The following is a 25,600-nucleotide window of genomic DNA, read 5'->3' as shown; positions in this document are numbered from 1 at the left end:
GTTTGAAACCTGTGGGGGTATTCCATGGAGCACATTTAGTGAGTACACTTCCCTTAAATCAAGACCACCAGGCTTATCTGAGCTGGGTTTCAGTTCTAGTAAAAAAGGCCAAGGCAAGCCGCAATTGGAAACCAAGGCAATTAAGCGTTATGCCTTAGCCTGCTCCGCTCCAGGCTAAAGATGAAGCTTAGCTGGGTGTTATGGATTAGATAGATAGATAGATACTTTATTAATCCCAAGGGGAAATTCACAAAAATCTTGAAAATTCTCAATCGATGAGAAACAAAATCTCAGGGAGAGCTTCTAGGGATTATTTTAACATTTCGAATGCTGCTGAATTCTCATTTCAATTAATCTTACATATTTATTACAAAATGGTAAAGTTCAAAAACTTAAACTATCCATTGATAATAAATAACACTGACATAATGTCATTAGTTACCGTCTTTTTACTTGTATACGAAGTATAGGGAAAGTATTGTAATCGTCCAAAAATTCGATGTCGAGATTTTGATGAATCTCGGCGTTTTAGACCTCCCTGACTTTCTCATATACGAAGTGTAGGGACAGTATTGGAATCCTCCAAAAATTCAATTTTGAGATTTTGCTGAATCTCAATGTTTTAGACTTCCCTGTGTCCGAAAATACCATTTTTGGAATTATGTCTATGTGTCTGTGCGTGTAAACACGATAACCTGAGTACACTTTCGCTTAGGTCAACCACATTTTGCATACAAGTATTAGGTCCAAAAGCATAGATTTCTGTCAGCCTTTGGATTATTTCTGCTAACCGGAAGTTGTACTTTACCTTTTATTCATGCAGCTGCAGAGTCCGATTTATTCAACTTTATTTTTATAATAATTGTTCAATATATTATTAATGTGATTTGATTTGTTGTTGATGGTTCTTTAATGTATATAATATAATAATAAAATAATTGTCTTGCGATTTACTCCTCGAATATCCATCCCCATATCCGAGGATACGAGAAAGTTTAGGGGAGACCACTCCCGATATTTTTTTTTTTCAGTGACTGGATTTTGTAATCTATTTAATGTTACTGCATTCTTAGTTACACTATCATTACAATCAATCTGATGTTCATTGAAAACTATCAAGAAAGTTACACTGTTTACTGAAAAACAACAAAAATGAATTATATCACATTTAACTTATTATTACATTAATCCGCATTTCTCCTTTTTTTTAAGCTAGAGACATAAGGAAAGAATACAGTAATAAAAAAAGGTTGAAAAGGCGTTGTTCTGTAATGTTAAAATCATCAGATATAATTGTACCAAATCTAAGTCAGTAAATCTCTAACACTAAACTAATACAAAGAAATTTCTAGTAGTAAAATACACAAAGAACCTGCCCTTGAAGACCTTCAGCTGTGGTGTGCTCCGGACCGCACGTACTACGCAGATCTTATGAAGCATCCGCCAAATAACAAATAGAGAGAAAGGGCCTCGTCAGTTTTGGTGGAGGTCATCATGGTATGTGTATGTACATTCAATCAATCAATCAACATTTATTTATATAGCACATATTCATACAAAAAAAATGTAGCTCAAAGTGCTTTACAAAATGAATAGAAAAATAGAAGACACAATAAAAAATAAACATAAGTCAACATTAATTAACATAGAATAAGAGTAAGGTCCGATGGCCAGGGTGGACAGAAAAAACAAAAAAAAAACTCCAAAGGCTGGAGAAAAAAATAAAATCTGTAGGGGTTCCAGAACACGAGACCGCCCAGTCCCCTCTAGGCAATCTACCTAACATTAGTCAAACAGTCCTCTTTGTATTTAGGGTTTTCATGGAAGGACCTGATGATGATGGTCACGTAGACTTCTGGCTTTCAGTCCATCAATGTTGGTGCATCAAATATTAAATGTTTTGTAATCAAGGGTATGCCAGTAAAATAGAAACGCTCAATATACAAATAGCCAAGAATGGTCTGGTACTCATGACGGTGATTTTCATACAGGTGTTTGTGGGTACATTCCATGCATAAAGTGTTAGGTGTGGTAAGCAAGTCTCTATAAAATGTATGTTTTCAAAATCGCATCGGTGACAATAAATAATCTTAATTAGGCTTCCCTAATGTCAAAGGTGCAATAGGCTACACACGTGTGCAAATGTACTTGAGGACATGAGTGGAAATTAAGTGGAAGTAGATTTAGGACTGAAGCCAGGAAGCACTTCTTTTTGCAAAGAGTTGTGGGAATCTGGAACTAACTACTGAGACATGGAGTTGAAGCAGAAGCCTTGACAGCCTTTAAGAAGGATCTGGATGAGGTGTTGGGACAGCTCAGCTATTAGCTAAACAAACGGGCTTGATGGACTGAATGGGCTCCTCTCGTTTATCAAATTGTTTTATGTTTCTTATGCAAATAAATGGCAACGCCAAGCTCATTAGAGACTGAGTATGTAAAATACAAATGATTCATAGTATCCGTGCACAGGTGTGCCCTTTTAAATGACACCGACCAGTCGTATTGTGCAATCAGACATTCTGATGAAGTTGACCTCCTACAGCAGGAGTGATTTTGGAACATCTCACCAGTGGCAGAAGCTGCAGCTTTCTTTTTGGTTTCTAAATGTGCAATATACATTTGCATATACTAAATTTATTGTAATAATTGTGAAGTAAGTTATGTTCTTGTATATAATTTTCATTTGCTGCCAAATGCACTCTGTATTGCTATTGGGTACTTTACTTGTTTTAAGTATGTTATTCACTAACCAGTACATTTACAATCAAATGAGGCAATTCAAAGGAAACTTTAAAAAGTTAAATAATGCCATTAATATTTAGTGGTGCAAGGTACAGATTCAGATCCATAATGTACTGACATCGCTCTACTATGGATTGCCATGCAGCCCCTTTTGCTTTCTTGTCTTCTATTTTATGACAATTAAAACTCTATAAACTTTTCCAACCTGTCCCATAATACACCATGTATCCCATCAGTTTCACGCTTAAGGTCACCGGTACACAATTTTCAAATCTCGCCCTCTCCTCTGTGCTTTCCAAACTATGATAGATGTTATCAGTGATCTGTTGTTGGGGCTGCTTAAATCTCACACACCAGTGTGCACGTAATCATGGGTTGCCCAAGCCCTTCTTGAGTTGACGAGAAACATTTTGTGTTCATTGAAGCGACTAAGCCTTGATTGGAAATGAGACTTATTCAAGCTAGGTTTACTGAGCCAAGTTTCAGGTTCTTAAAGGTGCTTCATGGAATACTCCCCTGAGGATTTAGTGGTTGGCAAATGTCCTCGCACTTCCTAGAATGGCTAAGCAGGCTTCCTGTGTTAAATGTAGTGTAACAGCCTTGACAGTTTCTTCATGAGCCTCAAACTGTATCAAATTATGGAAATCAAATGTAACCCTCTAACACCTACGCTCTTAGATCGCATTGTCCATGTTTGTTGACCTTTGAGGAAAGGAGGAGATGGTGAGATAGCAGTGCTGGGTGATTTATTAATTAATCTTGATATGCAACTTTCACCTCACCCTGATATAGATAGGGGCTGCCCTCTGAAGATTTAGACATTGAGAGCTTGCTTGAGGGCCGCCCTACTGCTGGATTCTTGATGGTCCTTCATCTTGTGTTCTGCACCCCTGATAATGCTCCCTTGTTTTCCCCAAAGTCCAATTAAAAACGTAGATAGCAGTGACGCTCAAGCTTGGGTATAAAGAGTCTTCCACCCTGTGTTTAACTGTGAATTTCACTCCTGTAATTGAAGATGTGGGTATCAGACTGTGCAGTCTGCAAGATCTTGCAGATCTCACCTCCCATCCTTGTACGTCCCACCTCACCCTGTCAGTCTTGCTATTGGAATGGGCACAGGATGGCACGGCTGGTGCACTGAGTTTTGCTGATCCTGTCAATGCAAAACCAATTTGGGATCATGTGGGTTCAATCTCATTCTACCCTCGGCGTCTGCTTTAGATGTAGCAATCAAAATGAACGGCGGAAGTTAATTTTAACAGTGTGGGGAACAGCTCGGACACAGACAGGTAGACATGATTTTATAGCACCACACACGTATATTTACAGTTATGTACAAATGAAACACATAGCACCAATCACCCCAAAGTCCAGGCCCTTACACAATGCCTCTCTTCTGGTCCGCCTCCACTCCTCTCCTCCGAGCTCTGTCCACTTCCACCCGACTCCAGCCATCACATGGAGGGAGGCGGCCCCTTTTACCCCTACCCGGACGTGCTCCAGGTGCCTCCCAATAATCTTCTGCCAGCACTCACCAGTGTGGCGGAAGTACCAGCTGCACACCCAGAAGCACTTCAGGTGTCCCTGGCCTTCTTCCCCCCAGCACTTCTGGGTGTGGCGGAAACTCTGAGGCCCAGGGCTCCTCATGCATTGGGGCGCCCCCTGGCGGTGACCACGGGCCCCTATAGGGTTGAGCTTCCAAACTCGGTTCCCATGGTCTCCAAAGTCCCCAGGGCAGTCGCCCCCACGTGGTCTCGGGGAGGCGTAAGACCTCCTCTGGTCCTTCTGGGCGTCCCGGCTGGGTACAACCCCCAGCCTCCTGTGACAACAGACAGATTGTTTTGTTATTATTTACCACTCTACAAGACGCCATATTTCATACAGTACTCTGAGTTTTTCACTGCTACTTACAGCTGTGCTATGAACCTTTGCAATGGTCATGTGGGTGCTTTGAGAAGCTTAACTATTACAAGGACTCTGGTCATTATGCCAAAAACTATAAATCAACATACGCAATAACATAGTGTCCTTGTAAAGAAATACGCTTCATGCAGACTTTTGTTTTTTAATAACACTCAGTTTTGTATCTCAATGTGGTAATTGCTTTAGGGCATTACCGTATATAAAGTTACTTCCTTTTCTCCAAGTATGTTAATTAGCAGGGTGCAACTCACTACTTATATTTGGAGTTATGCTGGGTCTCCACATATGCACATAGTAGAGCAGCTTTTCCTAACCTGTGGTTTTTCTTGGTATCTTTTCACCCATGCAACTAACTTTACGTTGTATCATGGGAAGTGAAGAAGTTCGGCCCAGTGGTACACATACAAGTTCTACCAATATTTTATATGTACAAATCTCACCAAGGCCTGTCAGAAGCAACAGGTTCTGTGCGCCACCTGTTAGAATACCAAAAGACTTGCAGGTAAGCAGCTTATCCAAAACTTAATCGGTCTGAACGGGCATTATTTCATGTATAATGATTGACGTTCCCCCAGTAGAGAGATCACTGCGATATTTAAAAAATGAACTGCTTTTATCTGTGGTATGTTTCTAAAAACAGTTTGTGGGCCAGATCAAAGATTAAAAGGTGTTGGAATCACGTTGCCTGTTCCAGACCAGCACTACTTGGGATGGTGATGAAGTATATGAAGCATAGTCGGGTTCCTATTTTTTTGTGTGTTGCCTGAAGGAAAACAGTTTGACCCACCGAGCATTTTGATGTTTTTTTTTTCCTCAATGCTATATTATTAGGTGAATCCGCCTGTAGTTTCATATATGTGGAGAGCATTCTCATCGGAGAACCAGAACAGGGAAGCGCTGGAGATGCCCATGATGGTAATCATTCATGATGGCACCCTTGAATCTTCAAAAACATGGCAGATGAAGAATACTTCCTAGCCTCCCAGCCACTCATGTTATGGCTAATACTCCAAGCTCTGTAATCTGAGCAGCAGTAGTCTCTCTGCGACTGCTGTAGGAATGCAGTTCTGCAGCATTGTAGATGAACACAGACAATGTTACTGACAAACAGAAATGGTTGAACTTTTAGAAATGGTGTTGGAGTTTCTTTATTTGTTGTTTTTTTTTTTTCCTCCCAGGCATTATTTACTTAATTGTGAGTGGCCAGACAGTGAGTAGGGCTTTAGCTGCCATTTGTCCCTGTGGTCACCCTATAGGCTGCTTTGTGTTTATCTTCTGCTTGGCAACATTTATGGGGCAGGTAGTAAAGATCTACAAGCTGAAACCTGTCAGAAGAGAAGTATGGCTTCCCTGTTTTCACATTAATGAATAGCTTATGGTTTGCCACAGCCATAAATGAAATGGTATGAGATGTTATTTGAGACCTGCTTTGAGTTTGGGCCTGATATTAACCTTGGCATCAGTGAGTTGCACCCCGACAAAAAATGGTACAGGTAAAGGATCTCAGTTTTGTTAGGTATGTAAGATACTCTGGTGTCCTGCTCACCCCCATGGCTCATTTATTCTGTCATTTCACATAGTGTTACCTACAGAGGGAAACCTCTGAAGAACATTTAGAGGTTTATATTGATGGAACATTCATCGTTGTCTGGGTAGTGTGCCGAAGCAGTAAAAATGACAAATAAAATGTTTGCATATATCATAAAAACTGCTGAATATAAATCAAAAGATGTGCCAGTGAGATGGCATGTTGAATACTGTGTGCATCTCTTGACACCACGTCACCGAAAGGTTATGGCAACACTAGAAACTGTACAGAGTAGAGTAACCAGTGTATGCATGTTGTGAGGGGCGACCTTGGTCCTTGCCCACCCTGTACACCCTTGGAATGGGTGGGACGGGGATCTAGGGAGAGAAGGTCCTTGGGGCATTATCTTCCCTGGAGTGCTAGATGGTAGCAAGCCCAAGCTTGGATCCCTGCATAGGGGATTTGCGGGATTTAGAAAATCCCTATTCCGTGGAGCTCCAACTTCACCCGGAAGTGCTTCAGAGCTGCAGTATCATATCACCTGAAGCACTCCCAGGGGATTAGATAAAAGGAGCTGCCTGCCTGACATTGATGAGCCAGAGTCTGGTGGAAGAGTAGTGGAGGCAGTGAGTGACTGAGAGAGAGAAGACAAAGAGTGATTTTTATTGTGTTATTGTGCTTTATTGTACTGGTGGCTGTGATTTTGGTGGGAAACGCTGATAGGGAAGAGTTTGCCACAAATAAAGACTTTGTGCTTTGAACTTGTATCCTGAGCCTGCTTCTGTTGGGTGTTTTGGGGGCTGGAGCACCCCCTACTGTTCCCAATGTATATAGTGTATGTATGTATATACTGTACATATACACCCTGTGTGTTATGTTACAATAGTTGTTCTTAGGATTGACTGTTAAACAACTGTCCCTGATTCTACTGATGCAAGTGTCAATGGTCCTGTACCATTTGCCAAAAGGGACAAATAAGAAAACAACTGTGGAGGATGGCTGACGTTTTTAATTATCCTGTTTGACTTTCTAAGGCAGTGAGTGTTGTGTATGTCCTGAACAGAAGGCAGCTGGGTACCTGTAATGTTATGTGCCATATTCACCACCCTTAATGGTCTTGAGGCGAGCAGGTGCCATACCAGGATGTCATGTAGCCAATGACGATGAACTCCACTGTATACCTGCAGATGTTTGTGAGGACAAATGCAGTTTGGAGTGCCAAAGCAAAGGGTCTGAATACTCGTATGAATGAGAGATTTCAGTTTTTGAGTTTTAATACATTTTCAAACCTTTCTGGACACATGTCCTCACTTTGTCCAGATTGAGATACTATTTTTTTCCCCCATTTTAAAATTAAATCTACAACACAATAAAGTGTACAGAAATTGAAGGGGTCTGGTTACTTTTGGAATCCAATGCATATACTTCATGTTTCAATGTCTGATTACGACAATTTCGCCTGTTTTTCATAACTAATATGGTTCAAAAGACTCAAAGCAGGTTCGAGCTCAGGCGGGTTACAAATGTTTTTATTCACAGTTTAGCAAGAATTGCATGTGAAACAGCGGGAGAACGGTCAAACTCCACACTCTTGTAACTCATTTTTGTGGCATGTTCCGTTTTCATAATGATAAAAAAAATACCCTTAAAAAATAGCCTTGTTGTGAAATGCACTATGAACATATGTTATATGTGGCAGAATAGATTTTAATTCTTACAAGAATCAATTTCGAAAGTGGACTGGTTCTGAAGCCTCCATTGGCCAGCCGTCCTTTAGGATTTATCCTCATTTTCGCTAGCAGGTTTTTGGGGTTGTCATGACAACCCACTCTGCGAGGTAATTAGCTGTGCGGTTCAAACTTGGGCACCCTCATGTTTTCCCTCCATTTTTTTTTTTTTCCTCCTTCTGTGATGTGTGTAAAGGAGGCCTCTTTCTATTGTGATAGGCAGACGTGCGAGTGGGACAAGGGGGGGGGTGTTGGCCACTGGGAGGGATTTTGCTGCTGACTAGAGGAGCCATGTGTCAGGGACGAGATTTCTCTTCCGTGTGGCATGGGTGAATCTGGCTTGGCGTTAGGTGAGTATGGCCTGCGCTGTCCATTTGTGTGTGTGTGTGTGTGTGTGCTCAATAAAGGCATATGAAGCAGCTAACATGTGACAGACAGAAAGGGAGTGCGTTAGATAAGGGTCACCCGAGGAGGGGGGGAGGGATTCGCCTTGTCAGCATGTGCCCAGGCGAGGATGCAGAGAAATGTACGCTGTGTGAAGAGGCAGGATGTAAGGGATGCTCTTCTTCTCAGTCTTATTATATTTATTCTTTCCTTTTTTCATCCACCATTTTGAGTAATGCATGAAGGTGAATTTCATCCTCATTTAGCTAAAAGCCTTTGCAGATGCAGGCTTAGATTCTCATTGTGTGCGTGCAATGGCTACCGGGATCAAGACATTACAATACCCTGGCCGAATCAGGAAAAAACAGAGTAACCTTTTGCTGACGATTGCTGGCTAGTGCCTGTGCTGGGGTAGCGAGGGAGGTGGGCTGTTTTTTGTGGTGAATCAGGCCACAACACGCAGGATGCCGCCGCTGATCTAGAGGACTGTCTGCCCTTGATAGCAAAGCAGCTCGCAGGCTTAAAAGGGGAGGCAGAAGGGGCCACTCTGGTTGGAGATGCTTTGGCTTTCTTACTATCCGCATTCAGTCTCTGTTTATAATGTCTTACTTGGGGGTGGGGGTGCCGACTTGAAAGGCTATTCATCGCATTTCTATTCAGTTCTGTATTTGAGACCCTAACTAACACCACCACACACAACTGGACCAGACAGTGGACACAAGGCAGTGCTCATGTAGTCTCTCTAGTTAGCCTTGGCAGCTTGTTCTTGGCAAGTTCAAAGACATGTTAAGGGGAGAATGTGCGCTTCATCCACAGGTTAGAACCCCTTTGCCACTTGCCTGCTTATATGGCATTAGACTAAGGATGGATATCATAGTGTTGAGCTTTTTATATGGGCATTGTTTGGCAGTGTTTAATAATGGTAAGGATAGGCTTCAGGGTATATCACATGGCTGGAGTGCTTGGCCATAATTTGTTCTCAGCAGAATATTTAGACTCGTTGCACATCACAGTCCATGCTGTCACTTGGCTTTCTCTTGACAACACTGGGAAGAACAGCCATTGTACTTATCCACCGATTTAAACCTCAAGCCTGGACAAACACCCTTCGCAAACTCTAACCTGATCTGTTTTCTCTCTCCATCAGGGTGAAGAAGCTGAAGGAGACACTGCAGACTGTTCATCAGCTAGATAAAAACATGAGCAACCTGCGGACCTGGCTATCCCGCATAGAGTCAGAGCTTTCCAAGCCTGTCATCTATGACATCTGTGACAATGACGAAATCCAGAGGAAGCTGGCCGAGCAGCAGGTTTGTGGGCTGTTTATGTCTGTACAGATGGGGTTTGTCCCTAAATCATCATAGAAAAATCTTTTGTGTTATAGTGAAGTAGAGATGTGTTGAAGTCCAGTGCAAGGTCTTCATTAACCACCCCAGTACTGTCCTGGTCTGCCATCATGGGACTGTTGTGTCCTGCCTTTCACTGTCTAATCGGTCTTCTAGGTCTTGCTTGACCTGCTACATATTTCATCCATCTTCATTCTGATTTGTTCAGCCTTTCTTATTTTTGCCATTTGTTATTTTCCTCCTCATTAATATATGTGGTCATGTTCAGGTCATTTCTATTCTGATCTTTAACAGCTCTCTTCTAATTTACTGATTGTTCCTGTCCTGCCCTGAGTAGGCCGTTTCTCCTTTGCCTTGGCCTGGTCTTTTCTCTTCTGTTGTAACCTGTGCCACAAAAGTAATCACCAGACATCAAAAAGATTTGGGGCAGCCACCCGTATAATATTGCCAGGCTGCAAACGGATAATTTTGCGGAATATTCACAGGTTTGAGTCCAAAACAGAACTGATTTGATGGTGAAAATACGGCGGCTTTAAAGGCCAGTACAGGAAGTGAAATCATTGGCCCCGGAACCAGAAGTGATGTCATAGTGACCAGGGGTGACTTCATTAATAGTGCCAGGACCGGAAAAGTGATGTCATCAATGGCCCTGGGACAAAGTAGGATTTCCCGTGGATGGTCTGCATGGAATTGAGAGAGAAAGTCAGTGCAGCTCACCACCCCCTGGTCTGTCATGGTACTACTATTATTCAGGCCCTTTAGCTGCATCCCAATTGCAAGTGTGTGACACCTTCCACATCTTGTCTTGTCTTCCCCAGTCCTGAGCTGATCTGGCCTGAGATGACCAAGCCTGGTTGGACATGCCTTGTTCTGAGATTGTTTGATCAGTTGTGTTCTGTCTTGATCTGTGCTGCCTTATTTGCTCCTACCCTTATGTCTCTCTCACTTGTCCGCCATAATCTTCTCAGCTCTGCTCTAATCCGTTTACTATGCCTTATCCTGTTCTTCCATTTGTCCTTCATTACAGTGCCTTGTCTTGTCATGTATTGCTGTACTCATCTTTCTAATGTCTTTTCTTGTTCTGCCTATGCCCTACACTGTCTTTGGGCTGACCGAGTCAGTTCTGTCTGTTTTTGGTGTCTGCTACGTTGATATTTTTAATATGCTCTGCCCCGGCATAAGCTGTTTACCATTCACAATACTGCCCCATTATAATGTGTTACTTGTTTTTCCCATGAGTCAGTTTTCTTCTGTCTGTACTGCTGTGGCTACTCTGTTCGCCGCCCTTCACTCTCCTAGGCTGGCCATGCCTGTTCTCCAATGTCTTATCATGGTCTCTCTTGCCCTGATCCGTGCTGCTTTCCTCTTCTCTGAGCTAATTTGCTCTGCATTATCTTTAACTGAGCTAATCTACAATTACTTATCCTGAAATTCGCGTTCTTTTTTGTATACACTGTTCAATGCATGCAGTGACAAGCTCTCAGATGAAATACAAGTATAATTTTTACAAATCTCTCTATTACATAAAAAAAAATTTGGGACAAGACTTTTTCATAGAGATGAGACATGACATTTTCAGAGAGATAATTTCACGTCCTGCGAGACGAGACTTTGTGTGAAGAGATGAATTGAAAACCTAACAGAGCAGGTTAGAGATGATGAAAGTACTCAAATTTAAAAGTCTCAAACAACTGATAGTAAAGATTGCATTGGCACTAACAAACAGAAATTATTACTCTGTGAAATATCGGAACAGCGAAAAGAGATCAAATATATGGACATAGGTGATATGACAGAGCTACTATAAGTTTCATTTCGAAGAAACCACAATTCGGTCAGGTTTATATTTATGATCACGGAGAAGCGATGCAACATAGAATCAAAAGAGTTAAACAATCGGACTTATTAGAAATTCTACAGCCAATAATGTATACAAATACACACATCCAAAAGTATCGCATTTTACATGAAATGTATCTGAAAAACACGGACAAAAAAGTTTTCTTCTATATGAATCCGAAAGATCATGCTCGCATATGTAATAAACCAACATGTGAGGAATTGTCAGTGATAATAGTTTCAAAAGACGGAGATATCAAAGACAGAGTTGATATTCGTGTTTATCCAAAAGCACAGCACAATTTGTGATCCAGGAAATGACTAGCATGTAGGACCCGCACAGTGGTTGGCGAGCGAAATGAGCAGGGGGCTGAGCCCCGTAGTACTAGTTAATTAAAGACACAGGCATGCAGGAAAACAAAGTACAATCATGTATTGTCTTTTGGCTCCATTTGTCCTTGAGTCAAGTTGGCCGAATGTCAATCCCACAGTGTACAGATCATTGCAACTGAGGCTCTGCGGCTCTGGTGTGGGTCACCGGTACGCAGTGCAGAGTAGCACAAACCAGTCTTTGAGTCTTGGTATCCGCACACACCCTGTTTGTGTAAGGCAGTGTTTGGTTTGCAATTCTCACCAATTATGGAAAAACCTAGTATGTCACATCTTTCAGGTTTTTGGCAAATTGAGAAAATTGTGTCGCTCCTATAATTAACGATATCTAGATTCCATTTTTCCTGAGCTTCACGTACACAATATTGTATTTTTCACGAATCAACAACACCTGCCATTTAAATTGCACAGTCGCAGCATTTGAATCACGTGATCATAATCCGACGTGTTCATTGGTAGGCGGTCTTTCCTCATTGGCCAGTGGATTTGCTAGGTTTTTGTCCTGCAGTACTGTATGTAAAATACTGCGTACATTCTAGCTTCCTCCATCATGCAATAAAGACATATTTGGTCGTCACCACTACCTTATAACATCAGGAAAGACCTAGTAACTTCAAAAACTAAAAAAAATTCAATTTTGAAAAAAAAATGGCAGGTACTTGGTTTTTTCATTGCACGTGAGAATTGCTGCTAGAGAGCTGTCAATGAATTTAAAAAGGCAAAAATGGATTGCATGACCATAAAATTTGAGAAACACTGGTGGAAGGAAGGCAATGTGGGCCAAATAAATAAGAATTAGCCACATGGAGCGGTGCCAAAACTTACAATGCCTACCAAGTGTCATAAAACATATGTGAATGCGTCTGGTTTTAGTAATTTCTAGAAAATTACTGTCCTATTGTTTTCCTTTGGCCCTTGGCCGGAAGTGCGACTTGCCTCCACTGTCTACTGTAATTGGCACATGACTGTAGTTTGAAACTGATTAACATAAGTCGAACCCAGCAGTATCTGTCCCTTAATTAACTGTTGAACTATGGTCTAGAAGTGTCCTGATATACGGTGACTTTGTCCGTGTTGTTCTAATTGTTCATCTCCTAGTTTCCCTTTCCTTGTACTAACATGCCCCGGCTAGTTTTGCATTGTCTTCTCTTGTCTTGTGCTGGTCACTGCTCCACATTTCTGCTAACCTGCCATGTCCTGTCCTGTCTAGGCATGCTCTGTCTTGCCTTGGCCTGTTCTTTCATGCCTTGATGTGTTGTGATCTGCTCTGCTCTGCTCCACTCTCCTCTGTGTGCTAATCTACCCCGTCCTGTGCTGCCCAGGCATGTTCTGTCTTGTTATGGCTTGTTTTTTTATGTTGTGATGTTTTTCTGTGACTGTCTTGCTCTGCTCTCCTCTGTGTGCTAATCTTCCATTTCCTGTACTGTCCAGATCTAGTCTTTCAAATCTTGTCCTGACGAGCCATGTTTTCTTTGGCTTCGTTGTGTTCTGTCATGTAGTGATTCTTTCTTCCGCTATGCTTAATTGCTGTGGTCTGTCCTGCCTTTAGCTTATCTACTGTGCTCAATCATAGAAATGTCCTCATGTGCCCTGATATTTCTTCACGCTGCACTAATCGTTATATTGTAATGTTGAACTGCTCTGCTAACACTGCTATCGGGGCCGGGTAAAGTCCTTGCTGGGGTCATCCTCAATAGGATCGATGATCACTTGCTCACCTACTAGTGACCGGAGCAGTCAGGTTTTACACCTAAGAAGTCTGCCATTGACCGCATCCTAGCACAGTGGATTCCTAAAGAGAGCAAATGCAAATATCGTCAGAGTTTCTTTGCAGCCTTTGCCAGTTTTTATAAAGCATTCGACTCAGTTGATCGAGCTGCCCTGTGGGACATACTGAGACTTCATGGGGTCCTCCCCAAAGTTGCTGGATATCATGGCCGGCCTGTTCACTGGTACTGTGAGTGCTGTGCAGAGTGGATCTAGAACCTCTGTGTTTTTCCCAGTTGATTCTGGGGTTCGTCAGATGTGTGTTCTTGCTCCTACTCTGTTCAATGCATGTATGGACTGGGTGTTGGGCAAGGTTGTGGGGTCCAACAGCTGTGGGGCATCTATTGGTGAAGAAAGATTCACTGAACTTGACTTTACCAATGATATTGTGTTCGCGGAGTCAATGGAGGCTTTGATTGGGGCTTTCAAGAGGAGTCAGAGTGTCTGGGCTTGTGAGTGTCCTGAATAAAAACCAAGATCCAGGCTGTTAATGACCTCTTGGGCACAGCTATCAGCAGTGTGTCTGTCTGCGGAGAGAGTGTCGACCTCATTGAGAGGTTCACTTACCTCGGTAGCAACATTCCTGTCTCTGGTGACTCTTCCTATGATATCAGTAGATGGATTGGGAGAGCATGGGGGGGTCATGAGGTCACCGGAAAGGGGAGTGTGGCATTCCGGAGATCTCTGCAAAAGGATGAAGGTCCATGTATTTAGAGACTCCTTTAGTACTGTGTCTTATTGGAGAATCCTTGGGTACCGTTGGTTTGACTTTGTGTCAAATGAATGGTTGCTTACGGAGTCCCGAATGAGGCACATTACCTCCATTGTGAGGTAACGTCAGTTACGGCACTATAGCCATGTGGTGCAATTCCCCGAAGGTGATCTGGCTAACAGGATCCTCAGGCCAAGGGAGCACCCACATGACAACCTGGCTGCGGCACATTGATGGTCATTTCCACGAGGTGGGACTGGACCACATGTCTGCCTGGGGGGGGTCAACCAGGATCCCGAACTGTTTTGTTGTGTGGTGGGGGTGGCAACATGCTGTACCAGTGCATGCTTCCCAACCTGACCTGACCTGTTGAATTGCCCTTGCCTGTTTTCTGTTGTCCTGATCTCTCTTTCACTAATCTACCATGTGCAACTTTGTTCTTTTTTGTGGAAATCGGAGATGATCTGTCCCAGTCTAATCTGTTTCTGTCTTGAAGTGCCTTAATCTGGCATTTATGATCTGGTCTTGTCCTGGCATTGTCTAACCCAACATGTTCTCTTGTTTTGTCCTAGTCTGTCCTTTCCTTATCCGTTTTTGTCCTTTTTCTCTGTGCTGATTGTCCATGTCCTTACCTGAACTGCTCATGTCTATCATAGTACCGCCTGTTTTGTCTTGGTAGAGTGTTATATTGCTCTACTTTCCCCTTTTGTATTATTAATATGTAGCCTTTGTCAGAATGCTTCAAACCTCACAGACTTACTACTGTTTATAAGGTATTATAGTATATAACTTCTCCCCATCTTCCCTTCCACATCTATAACCTCAGGCAATTAGGTGTAGTAAAAGACAAGCAGGAGTTAAGTTACAATTTAAATATTGTTATTGATAATATTCATAAATAATAACAATATGCAAAGTACATTTGAATAATGGCAACCGTACAACCTGATAAATGTTGATGTGTAGTTTCAGTCTCTAGTTAAGACGTCATTTTGTGGTCAGCTTTCTTCAGAACAGGCCTCATGCCTGTCTCAATATGGCTGCTGAGCTGTGCTCTTCATTGTGTTGTCCTTTTCAGTTCATTGTGTGAGATGGTCTTTCATCAGTTTGGTGAGAGAGAGAGCGAGGTAAAGCAAGCAAATTTATAGGCTTTCTGCCCAACCCCTGGAGCCAATAGGGCGTTATGGTACTTAAAGGCTTTTGATACAAGCCAGTTCCAAACAGCCATACTTCAGACCAATGGGGGAATAGAACACCTTTACACCTACCTCCGTGATGATTGGCAGTTAGGCAGCCTGGCTTTCCTGTGGGGGTTGACTGGGAGTCCTGCAGAGAGATATTAGCCAAACTTGTCTGAGGCACTTCCCTCAACCCTGTTGTAAAATTACAAAGAGACCCATTCCTAAAAGGAGGGAAGGGGTTCTTAAATCATCAAACCGTTGCTGTTATTATCTATAATGTAACACTAATTTTACATTGCTTTGTCTAAGTTACAAAGAAAGACATACAAAATATTTTTCAACTTTTATACAAAATTCCATATCACAATACTGCTATTTCATCTCTTAAAATTGCCTGTCCTGCTCTAATCGTAATCTCATGTTTTGCATTCTACCACGCCTTAACTTGTCCTGGTTTGTTCTTGCTTGTTTTTCATTGACCTAAACTGTAACATTCCCTTTTGCCTTGTTCCATTCTGATCTACTATCCCTGCCCTATTCTTTTATTCAGTCTTCCACCTTGGTATGGAAGATGGGTGACTCTAGACCATCGAGAAAGTTCATGTTGCTTTATTCACCAATGGATGCGCAGAGGGTGGCATGTAGTTTAATGTCGTGCTGTAATCCTGAATGGGGTTCAGTCAGTCAGTCATTTTCCAATCCACTATATCCTAACACAGGGTCATGGGGGTTTGCTGGAGCCAATCCCAGCCAGCACAGGGACAAGGCAGGAACAAATCCCCGGGCAGGGCACACACACCAAGCACAATTTAGGCTCGCCACTGCATCTAACTTGCACGTCTTTGGAGAGTGGGAGGAAACCAGAGCACCCGGAGGAAACTCATACAGAGAACATGCAAACTCCACGCAGGGAAGACCCAGGAAGCGAACCCAGGTCTCCTTACTGCAAGGCAGTAGCGCTACTACTGTGCTACCATGCCGCCCAGCATGGGGTTCAGTGCAGATAAATACAGAGACACACAAGTGACTCTGGCTAAGTGTGCCTTACCAGGGGTATCAAAGATGCATATATTAGCCTTTGACAATCCAGCCACTGATCAACTCATCAGGTGGAGGTTTGTGTTTCAAAACCCTTCAAATTTCAGATGAGCAAATGTGAGAATAAAACATATCTGATATAGTCAGAAAGGGATGATCACAGGCATGACTTTCTGTTACTGTGTTGATCAGGGACAGCCAAGCCATTTAACCAAAGCCTCTGTCAGGGTCTGTCATTAATGCTGCCAAGTTTCAAAGTTGGTTACTTGTGGGAGTCCAGTGTTCACACTTATGAAATGTGGTTTATTTTTTAATATATGAAACTTAAAACCTCATTAGCGTTGGCAGGCTTTGTTACTAGTGCATAACACTAATAGCTTTTATTTCATGCACTGTTGTAGCAAATTGTACTCCAAGCTCTTTTTTACTGTTCTAGTCTCCGGTGAAGTTCTGGCCACCCTAATACATATAGTAACAAACATAGTAACTTTTGCATTAGCCTGGAGAAAACCCACAAATTACACCCCTGAGTTAAGGACATGACCTGTTGTGACATACTGAGAGCTTTTAAACTCTTTAGTCTTGAATGAGAAATGGCAATATGGTGAACTAGTCAAGGACTTTGAAAGCATCTAGGAGAGAGTCATGCACAATGTTACATTTTGTGATTTGCCTTCTCAGATACATGTGTTAAAATTAAAAGTTGGTAGCAAAGAAAGCCCTTATTCACACGCAACCCACAAAGCCCTGGTACTCTGTAACAAACTAGTCATGCTTGTGAAGCCAGGATCCAGATGGCTTTTAAGATAATGGGTCAATTTAGCCATTAGCTAACCAAACTGACTTGATGGACTGAATGGTCTCCTCATCCATATGATTTCTTAAGCTCTTTGCACACAGTCATGTCTTGCAAAGTCATTTTTATACTCAAATTTTAAGTTGTCACCAGGGATTCTGTAATGCAACTGCATTGGTAACTTGGTGCTGTATTTATGATCTATCATTTTAGTTGACACTGTTTGCTGGCACAGATTGAATAAGTAGCCGATTTATATGCATCTATGTGCTCATAAAGCATATTAGGATGGTGTTCACTGTGAAAGAAGCTTTATAATGAAATATTAATATTACGTTCAGAGACTCTTCAAGCTAGGAAACTCCCAAAGCAAGTGCTACTCAGCCACACTCCCATTTATGAGAAGAAAGCCCATGAATTTGGTTCTGTGAGCTCCTCCTTCGTCCATCCATGATCCCTTTAGGCTTGGTCAAAGAGGAGCCTGCTGTTGCCAGGTGATTTCTGTTAGACCAGCCCACTTATTAGCCAATGAGGTGTCACTTTACATGGGGAGAATGAAACCCACTGCATGCAGCTCTGCTGTTATCTGCTCACTTGAATGTGTCAAAACAGAAGCTTCCTGTGACCGCATGTGTGATGCACTTTCTCGTTGAGATATTTTCAGACTTGGCCAAGTAAACTGTAAAGTTTTAGGCACGGTGAGGTGGATGAAATGGGACAACCCAGAGAATGCCTTTGGATTTTATTAAGAGAGAAGTAGTTGGTCTGATTTTTATAGTTTAAAAAAAAGAATAATGGACAAGGGCTTTTATAAAGCGTCGTGCAAATCTTTCTTGGTAAAATTGGCTTCTTCCACTTATTTATTTGAAAGCTGGGGATCAGAGATATTACTTAAGCTTTGAAATCTCTCTACTGTGCTTTTTGTTTTTCCATCCTTCCATCCTGTGTCAGCTACTTTGGCTCATTAATGCATCCTCTTTGTTGGGGCGAGTTCAGGCACTGGTGGTATCTCACTTCTGGGTCTGATCAGATATAATGAGGTTACTGCTTTCAGTATTGATCTCCTATTCAAACCTTTTTGTATGTTTGTTTTCTCTTCCAGGATCTTCAGCGAGACATCGAGCAGCACAGTGACGGTGTAGCATCGGTGCTGAACCTCTGTGATGTCATCCTGCACGACTCGGATGCTTGTACCACTGAAACAGAGTGCGACTCCATCCAGCAGACAACGAGAAGCCTGGATCGCCGATGGAGGAATATCTGCGCCTTGTCCATGGAGAGAAGGCTCAAGTATGTGGTGAATGCATCTCACTGTATCTATTCTCGACTATATATTCAAGCTTTGTGTGGACACCTCCCACCTCCCCATAATTCAAAATGCTGTTGTGGTGAATGTCATCCAAGATAAATCATGATAACAAGATAAGGGACTGCGGTGGGTTGGCGCCCTGCCCGGGGTTTGTTTCCTGCCTTGCGCCCTGTGTTGGCTGGGATTGGCTCCAGCAGACCCCCGTGAACCTGTAGTTAGGATACAGCGGGTGGGATAATGGATGGAAGATAAGGAAAGATAAATTATGAAAAATGTCAGCCATAATAAAAATGATAACAATTAGATCATTTGTATTAAACAAGTAAAGCAATTCAAAAAGAAACTAAATGAGTTAAAATAAGAAAAACGTGAAAAATGTAAAAGGTCAAAATATACAAAATGAAAAAAATAATAAATGAATCTTAAAAGTTCAAAGATGCATTGGGTGAAAGAAACTTATGTAATCCTCCCGGTGCAGAAAAGAAATTTTAAAGCAGGTGGCGCCCCTTACTTGTTGAGGGGTCTCAGCCGTTCACCATCAAATGTGATAATACAATAAACATCAAAATATGCACAAGTCAAGGGATACATTAAACTAACCAAAGGAAGATCATTTAAATTTCAAAACAATTTAAAAAACCAACCTAAATAAAACAAGCAGCAAGGCAAAACACAAAATTTGAAACAAATCCGGAGTGGTCTCCCCTAGACTTTCTCGTATACTCCGATATGGGGATGGAGTAAACTGCAAGACAACGATTAGATTTTTATATTATGCACATTAAAGAACCATCAACAACAAATCAAATCAAATCAATAATATATTGAACAGTTATTATAAAAGTAAAGTTGAATAAATCAAAACTCTGCAGCTGCATGAATAAAAAGGTACCACTTACATTTAGCGGAAATAGCCCAAAAAGTTGATAGAAATCTACGTCTTGTACCTAATACTTGCATGCAAAATTTGGTTGGCCAAAGTGAAAGCATACTCAAGTTATCGTGTTTACACACACGCACACACACACATACACACAGACATAAAACTCGTATTTTTCGAACTCAGGGAGGTCTAAAACGTCGAGATTCATCCAAATCTTGAAATCTAATTTTTGGACGATTACAATACTTTGTATACAAGAAAGTGAAAAGCAGCAAAAAACAAGACTCTAGGACAGGAGCTACAACACACCATAACAGCGGGTTGTTTGGGAAGGAGCAAGATTATCCATCCATCCATTATCCAACCCGCTATATCCTAACTACAAGGTCATGGGGGTCTGCTGGAGCCAATCCGAGTCAACAGAGGGCGCAAGGCAGGAATCAAACCCCGGGCAGGGCGCCATCCCACCACATGGTGTGCACACACACACACCCACACACCAAGCACACACTAGGGACAATTTAGAATCACCAATAAACCTAACCTGCATGTCTTTGGACTATGGGAGGAAACCAGAGCACCCGGAGGAAACCCACGCAGACACGGGGAAAACATGCAAAGTCCACGTCCCTCAGAAAATCACCATTTTGACTCCTGGTTGTGCAAGTTCAAAAGGTGCTGAGATGGATGTCAAGTAGAGCTGGGATGGCACCATGGGAGCAAGGTTCTGCAGGGGCTCCAATTTGGTCCAGAAGATTTTGGCTTGGCCCCAGCAGACGGAGCTTAGCTGGAGTTCTCATCTCAAACAGTACTAGGTGTTTATTCCAGTGAACATATAGATAAGCACATTCCTACCTGGATTTAAAATGGTTTAGTTCACGTACACGCAGTGGTAGCGCTGCTGCCTCGCAGTTAGGAGACCCGGGTTCGCTTCCCGGGTCCTCCCTGTGTGGAGTTTGCATGTTCTCCCGTGTCTGCGTGGGTTTCCTCCGGGCGCTCCGGTTTCCTCCCACAATCCAAAGACGTGCAGGTTAGGTGGATTGGCGATTCTAAATTGGCCCTAGTGTGTGCTTGGTGTGTGGGTGTGTTTGTGTGTGTCCTGCGGTGGGTTGGCACCCTGCCCAGGATTGGTTCCTGCCTTGTGCCCTGTGTTGGCTGGGATTGGCTCCAGCAGACCCCCGTGACCCTGTATTCGGATTCAGCGGGTTAGAAAATGGATGGATGGATAGTTCACGTAAAAACTCTCACAAGCTTCAAGTGTCCCTGAGGTTCAATAAATGTTAGTCCAACAGCCTTTAACCTCACCATGTCTGTAAGTAAACCTACCACACTAGTGTTTAACATTAGATCAGATGACCCTACACCTGTCCCAGATTACCAGCTGATCATTTTGTGGCTTTTCAAAATTCCCATTTTTTTTGTGGTCCTGCTGTCTTTCAGGATTGAGGAAACCTGGCGACTTTGGTGTAAGTTCCTGGAAGACTACTCTCGCTTCGAGGACTGGCTGAAGACAGCTGAGCGCACAGCTGCTGCTCCCAATTCGTCGGAGGTCTTGTATACTAATGCCAAAGAAGAGCTGAAGAAATTTGAGGTACTGATTGTTTATGGTATTAATATAAAATATCAGGAGCCCCTGACTTGAGGAAGGAGACCTCATTGTCTGTGTGTTTTTTTTTTTTGGTGTGGGAAGTGGTGGGTCTTTTCCATTACAAGCTACCTGATCTTACTGTAGGGGCTCACTTATTCAAGGTGGAAAGAACATTTACTGTGGGGATTCAAATTTGCATTTCCTGGTTAGTTGAGACTCCGTATTGAGATGTAAGATATTCAGACAGTTAAACTTTAATCCATATAGCATCTTTCTAAGGTTGCCATGATCTTGTGCACCTGACTGTAGTACAGATGTTTGCAAACTTTTGATATTTGTTGGTTAAGTGACCATGCATTCCTTGAACTTTGACTTGAAATAGGCCTATAATTATTTAGTATGTGTGGGTTTAGGTCTGACTTTTTAAGTAATGGTTTAATGACTGACACTTTTAGTGCATCAGGTACTGTGACATGCAATAATGAACTATGGATAATGTTTAGAATAGGCACTGCAAGAACATCCATTGCACGTTTTACTAGTTTTGTTGGCACTGGATCTAGGGAACAAGTAGTGGGTTTCATTTTAGAAATTAAAGTTAAGACTTCCTGCTCGGTTACAGGATTAAAAGTCTACGCACGATACTCATTAATAACTACAATAATAAATCAATAATCACAATCCACCACTCCCAGACGCGTTGCCACCCTTCCACTCAGCCACAGTCCTTTTATAGTCCCTGACCCAGATGTGTTCCAATCCCCAGTCCATGTGATTCCTATCTCTTCCGGGTCAGATCAAAAGTCCTTTTCTTCACCCCGGAAGCATGTCATTCCCTTTGTCCATGTGACTCGGACGTACTTCCGGGGCGTAAAGCAAATAATCGTCGTTCCTCCCTGCACTGTCTCATAGCGGCCCCCATGGTATCCAGCAGGGCTGTGTATAAAGACTCCAGTGTCCATGATGCCCTGCTGGTCTGCGGGGCACCTCCATGCTTCAGGGAGGGCTCCACCTGGTGGCTTGGGGGTATTGGCCGGGATGAACGGCCAGCCATACACCACACTGTATAGCTAAAAATGGTGCAAATAAGAGCAGAAAGTGGATGTAGATGCCAGCAGATGTAGGTTGCAAACTTTTCTACGCTATTGTGCACGGTGTTATACTAAGTCCCACACTCTAATAATTATCTGCTGTTCTTTTCAGAGATGCTTCTGTCATTCTGTGTCTCATCCTCTGGGTCTAAATAAAGTTGTCTTTGTCACACAGGCGTTCCAGAGGCAGGTTCACGAGAGGCTGACCCAGTTGGAACTGGTCAATAAGCAGTACCGCAGGCTTGCCCGCGAGAACCGCACCGACTCAGCCAGCAAACTGAAACTGATGGTGCATGAAGGAAATCAAAGGTGGGATAACTTGCAGAAGAGAGTGGCCGCCATCCTGCGAAGGCTGAAGGTGAGCGCTCGGCTCCTTAGAGATCGTCTCCCAGTGAGGACATGTAATGTAAGGTCATTCCCTCAGACTATGCCTTCTCATCTCTTTGGCAGCATTTCACGTCTCAACGGGAAGAGTTTGAAGGCACGAGAGATAACATTCTTGTGTGGCTCACAGAGATGGACCTGCAGCTGACCAATGTGGAGCACTTCTCTGAGAGCGACATTGAAGATAAGATGCGGCAACTTAATGTGCGTGTGTCCACCAGTTAGTTGTCAGCCTATCCATTAATAATAATAATAATACATTTTATTTATATAGCACCCATTACAAAGCAAATGTGGAAGAAGTAGTTGCGTTAGTAGTACTAGCTAACAGTGTCATGTGTACACAGAACAGTGATATTCTTATTTGCATATGCAACCAGCATGCAACATGTCACTCTTGGCTAAACGAGGAATATTCAAATTCAGAAATTCATTTTCATTTATAGAAAACACAAATCAGTTTACATGTTGTACTTTTTAATCCTCCTTATAGGGGGATAAAAAACTTAAAGCAAAACTGGATAAGACGGTTAGGAAATCTACAGAAAACATACAGAAACCCTCAGAATTTGTAGAAAATTATAGAATAACTGCTCCCCCTGACGGTTTCATATTCATCTATATAGTTGTTCTGTGTTATTCATTTAGACTTTTAATATCATTATTATTCCTAATTAGTCTTTTACTGAATCAGCAATATCTCAGAATTCACGTATATTTATTTTTAAAATAGCTCAGCATCAAAGCAGTGCAGAAATTAGCAGTATTGCTGCTTTTGAGCTGAATGGACTTGGGCTCACATCTTGACTCGGTCACTCTCTCTGCTTTCTGCAGCCTTCCAATAATGTTTATAGTACTTGTCAAAAGTTTGGAATCTCTCAACAATGTTCATGTTTTTGATAGAAGTTGCTACCTTTTTTCATCAAGATACCATTAAATTGATTTAAAAGTACAGACAAGACATTACTGGTGTAACTGTTGGAGATGACACTGGTATGTGACATACATTTAAGGAAGAAGCCCGCTGGGGACCAGTAAGCCTTTTGTTTCTCAGACCTCACACTGTGATGTCTGGGCCTTCTCCTTCTTCTTCTATCCTGGTCAGATCCAGTTTGCCCTCTTCTCTCAAGACAGTAATGGACAACTCTGTATAAAATCTTCAGTGCCTTGATAATCTGTCACATGGAATAAACTTCATTCTCAAGAAGAAAAGCATTAGACTGAGACATATCTTGAGGGAGCTTTTTCATTGTGGCCATTTTTGAACAAAGAACTGAACTTTAGGAATGCCAGTAACTTGTAACCTAAGTGAACAAATATAAGAGATTTCAGCTGTGCTCATGCCATTGCAAGGCTTCTCTAATAATCAATCAGCATTTACACATGGCTAATTAGAATAAGCTAAGGGAGATGGCGAAGGAGTAGCTGCTGAAAGTGGGGCTTTGCAGTCATATGTGAGTAATAAATCACAAGCCAGATATTTCAAGCAATAATAGCCATTAGAAACACTAGTAATGTCTTGCCTGTTTTTGTTATCCATTTAATGGCCTCTTAACAAAAGGGTAGAGTCCAAACTTTTGACTGGAAGAGTATGTGTTACTCCAAATTGTCCTTTTACAAGTGAATATGTGTGTGTGTGTGTGTGTGTGTGTGTGTGCGTGTGATCAATGAACAATGTCCTCCAGGATGGGTTTGTGGCCTTTGCCAAATGCCACAGGGATGGATTCTGTAATGAAGTGAACACACTGGGGAAAATGGATTGAGGGTATAAAATAGCTCTTCAGATTCCAACACATGCTATGCTTGTTTTGTATAATAATAATAATGTTTTTTATTTTATTGTTGCTGCAAGTAACATTAACTTTATAAAATGAAGGCATACAAGGAATTATGTCTTTAATCATAATTGTTAATGCTCATAATAATAAGGGCCTCATTCTTTGTTTATTATATGCCCAGATGGAGCCTATTATGGGAGACCCATCATAGCCTATTAGTACTACATAATAACTATAAAGAATAATAGTTGCTATTAAACTGTAATGCTAACCAATAAAAGTCCATGTAATAATCAATAATTATAACATCTGAGACCTCTAATACACATATTACTCCATCCATCCTTCATCAGAGCCCACTTAATCCATCTGTAAGGTCAAAAGAATGATAGAATCTTTCTACCTATATTATTATTTTTATTATGATTATAATAATAATAGGTGTCATCTGTTACTACTGTGAGCCTGGATAAGGTCCTCATAGTGGAGGTGCTACTTCTCCACAAACAGATGTTTTTGGACTTTAGTGAAGGTGTCTCCTGTGTGTCTCCTATTTGAAGTTTACAAAGTACAAACTAATGAGGAAGACCTGGGCAGGGCCTGCTGCAAGGACTGAACTGAATGTTGGCTTGCAGACACATGGAAGTCTTGTTGAGGGTTGTAGGCAAATGCTGGAAGAGAGAAGGAAATGTCTAGGAGACAGATCCACACTGTTTTCCTAAAGCAATCAGTAATCTTAATTTCATTAGTTTTACTACTGGGCTGCCCATCATCTCTGTGGGCTTTAATTATTGAACCTGTCTCAATGAAGTTTGCATATTGTTCTTATATTCTAGATCTTTCCATTCACCATTACATCCTAAAGATGTGTAGGTTAGGTTGAGTACTGACTCAGAATTACCCCTGTGTGAGTATTTGGGGTCATATTGGTTGGTGAGCTTGGGGTATTAAATAGTGTGGAATCTGAATGTTGCAAACTGTTGTTGTTGGGCATGACGCAGATAAATAACAGTTTACAAGTTCAAGGCGTGTTTCAGCTTTTTATATATTTTTAGATTATTGTCAGGTTTATGATGCTTACTCGTGAAGTTTTTAGGTGAACAGTTTTTTTTCCACCAGGCTGCAATTTCTGTTACACTTTATGCACTATACATTAAGGAAAAGATCATTTTAATTGTCTTTATTAATGTTCAT

At 41.9% G+C, this 25,600-nt stretch overlaps 1 protein-coding gene across 12 annotated transcripts in view; it reads left to right on the top strand.

Moving 5' to 3' along the window:
* syne2b (spectrin repeat containing, nuclear envelope 2b) overlaps positions 1–25,600 on the top strand; it is a 437,867-nt gene that overhangs the window by 389,679 nt on the left and 22,588 nt on the right. For all 12 annotated transcript variants that reach the window (XM_039741095.1, XM_039741096.1, XM_039741103.1 and 9 more), the window contains 5 exons: positions 9,452–9,614; positions 18,476–18,663; positions 21,006–21,156; positions 22,420–22,602; positions 22,695–22,832. In XM_039741095.1, coding sequence (XP_039597029.1) covers positions 9,452–9,614; positions 18,476–18,663; positions 21,006–21,156; positions 22,420–22,602; positions 22,695–22,832 — 823 coding nt within the window. The remainder of the gene's footprint in view (positions 1–9,451; positions 9,615–18,475; positions 18,664–21,005; positions 21,157–22,419; positions 22,603–22,694; positions 22,833–25,600) is intronic.

The sequence above is a fragment of the Polypterus senegalus genome, chromosome 18 (genome assembly GCF_016835505.1).
Source record: "Polypterus senegalus isolate Bchr_013 chromosome 18, ASM1683550v1, whole genome shotgun sequence".
Classification (NCBI taxonomy): Eukaryota; Metazoa; Chordata; class Cladistia; order Polypteriformes; family Polypteridae; genus Polypterus; species Polypterus senegalus.
Note: the sequence above shows the minus strand (reverse complement) of the source record. Positions and strands in the feature narration are given on the sequence as shown.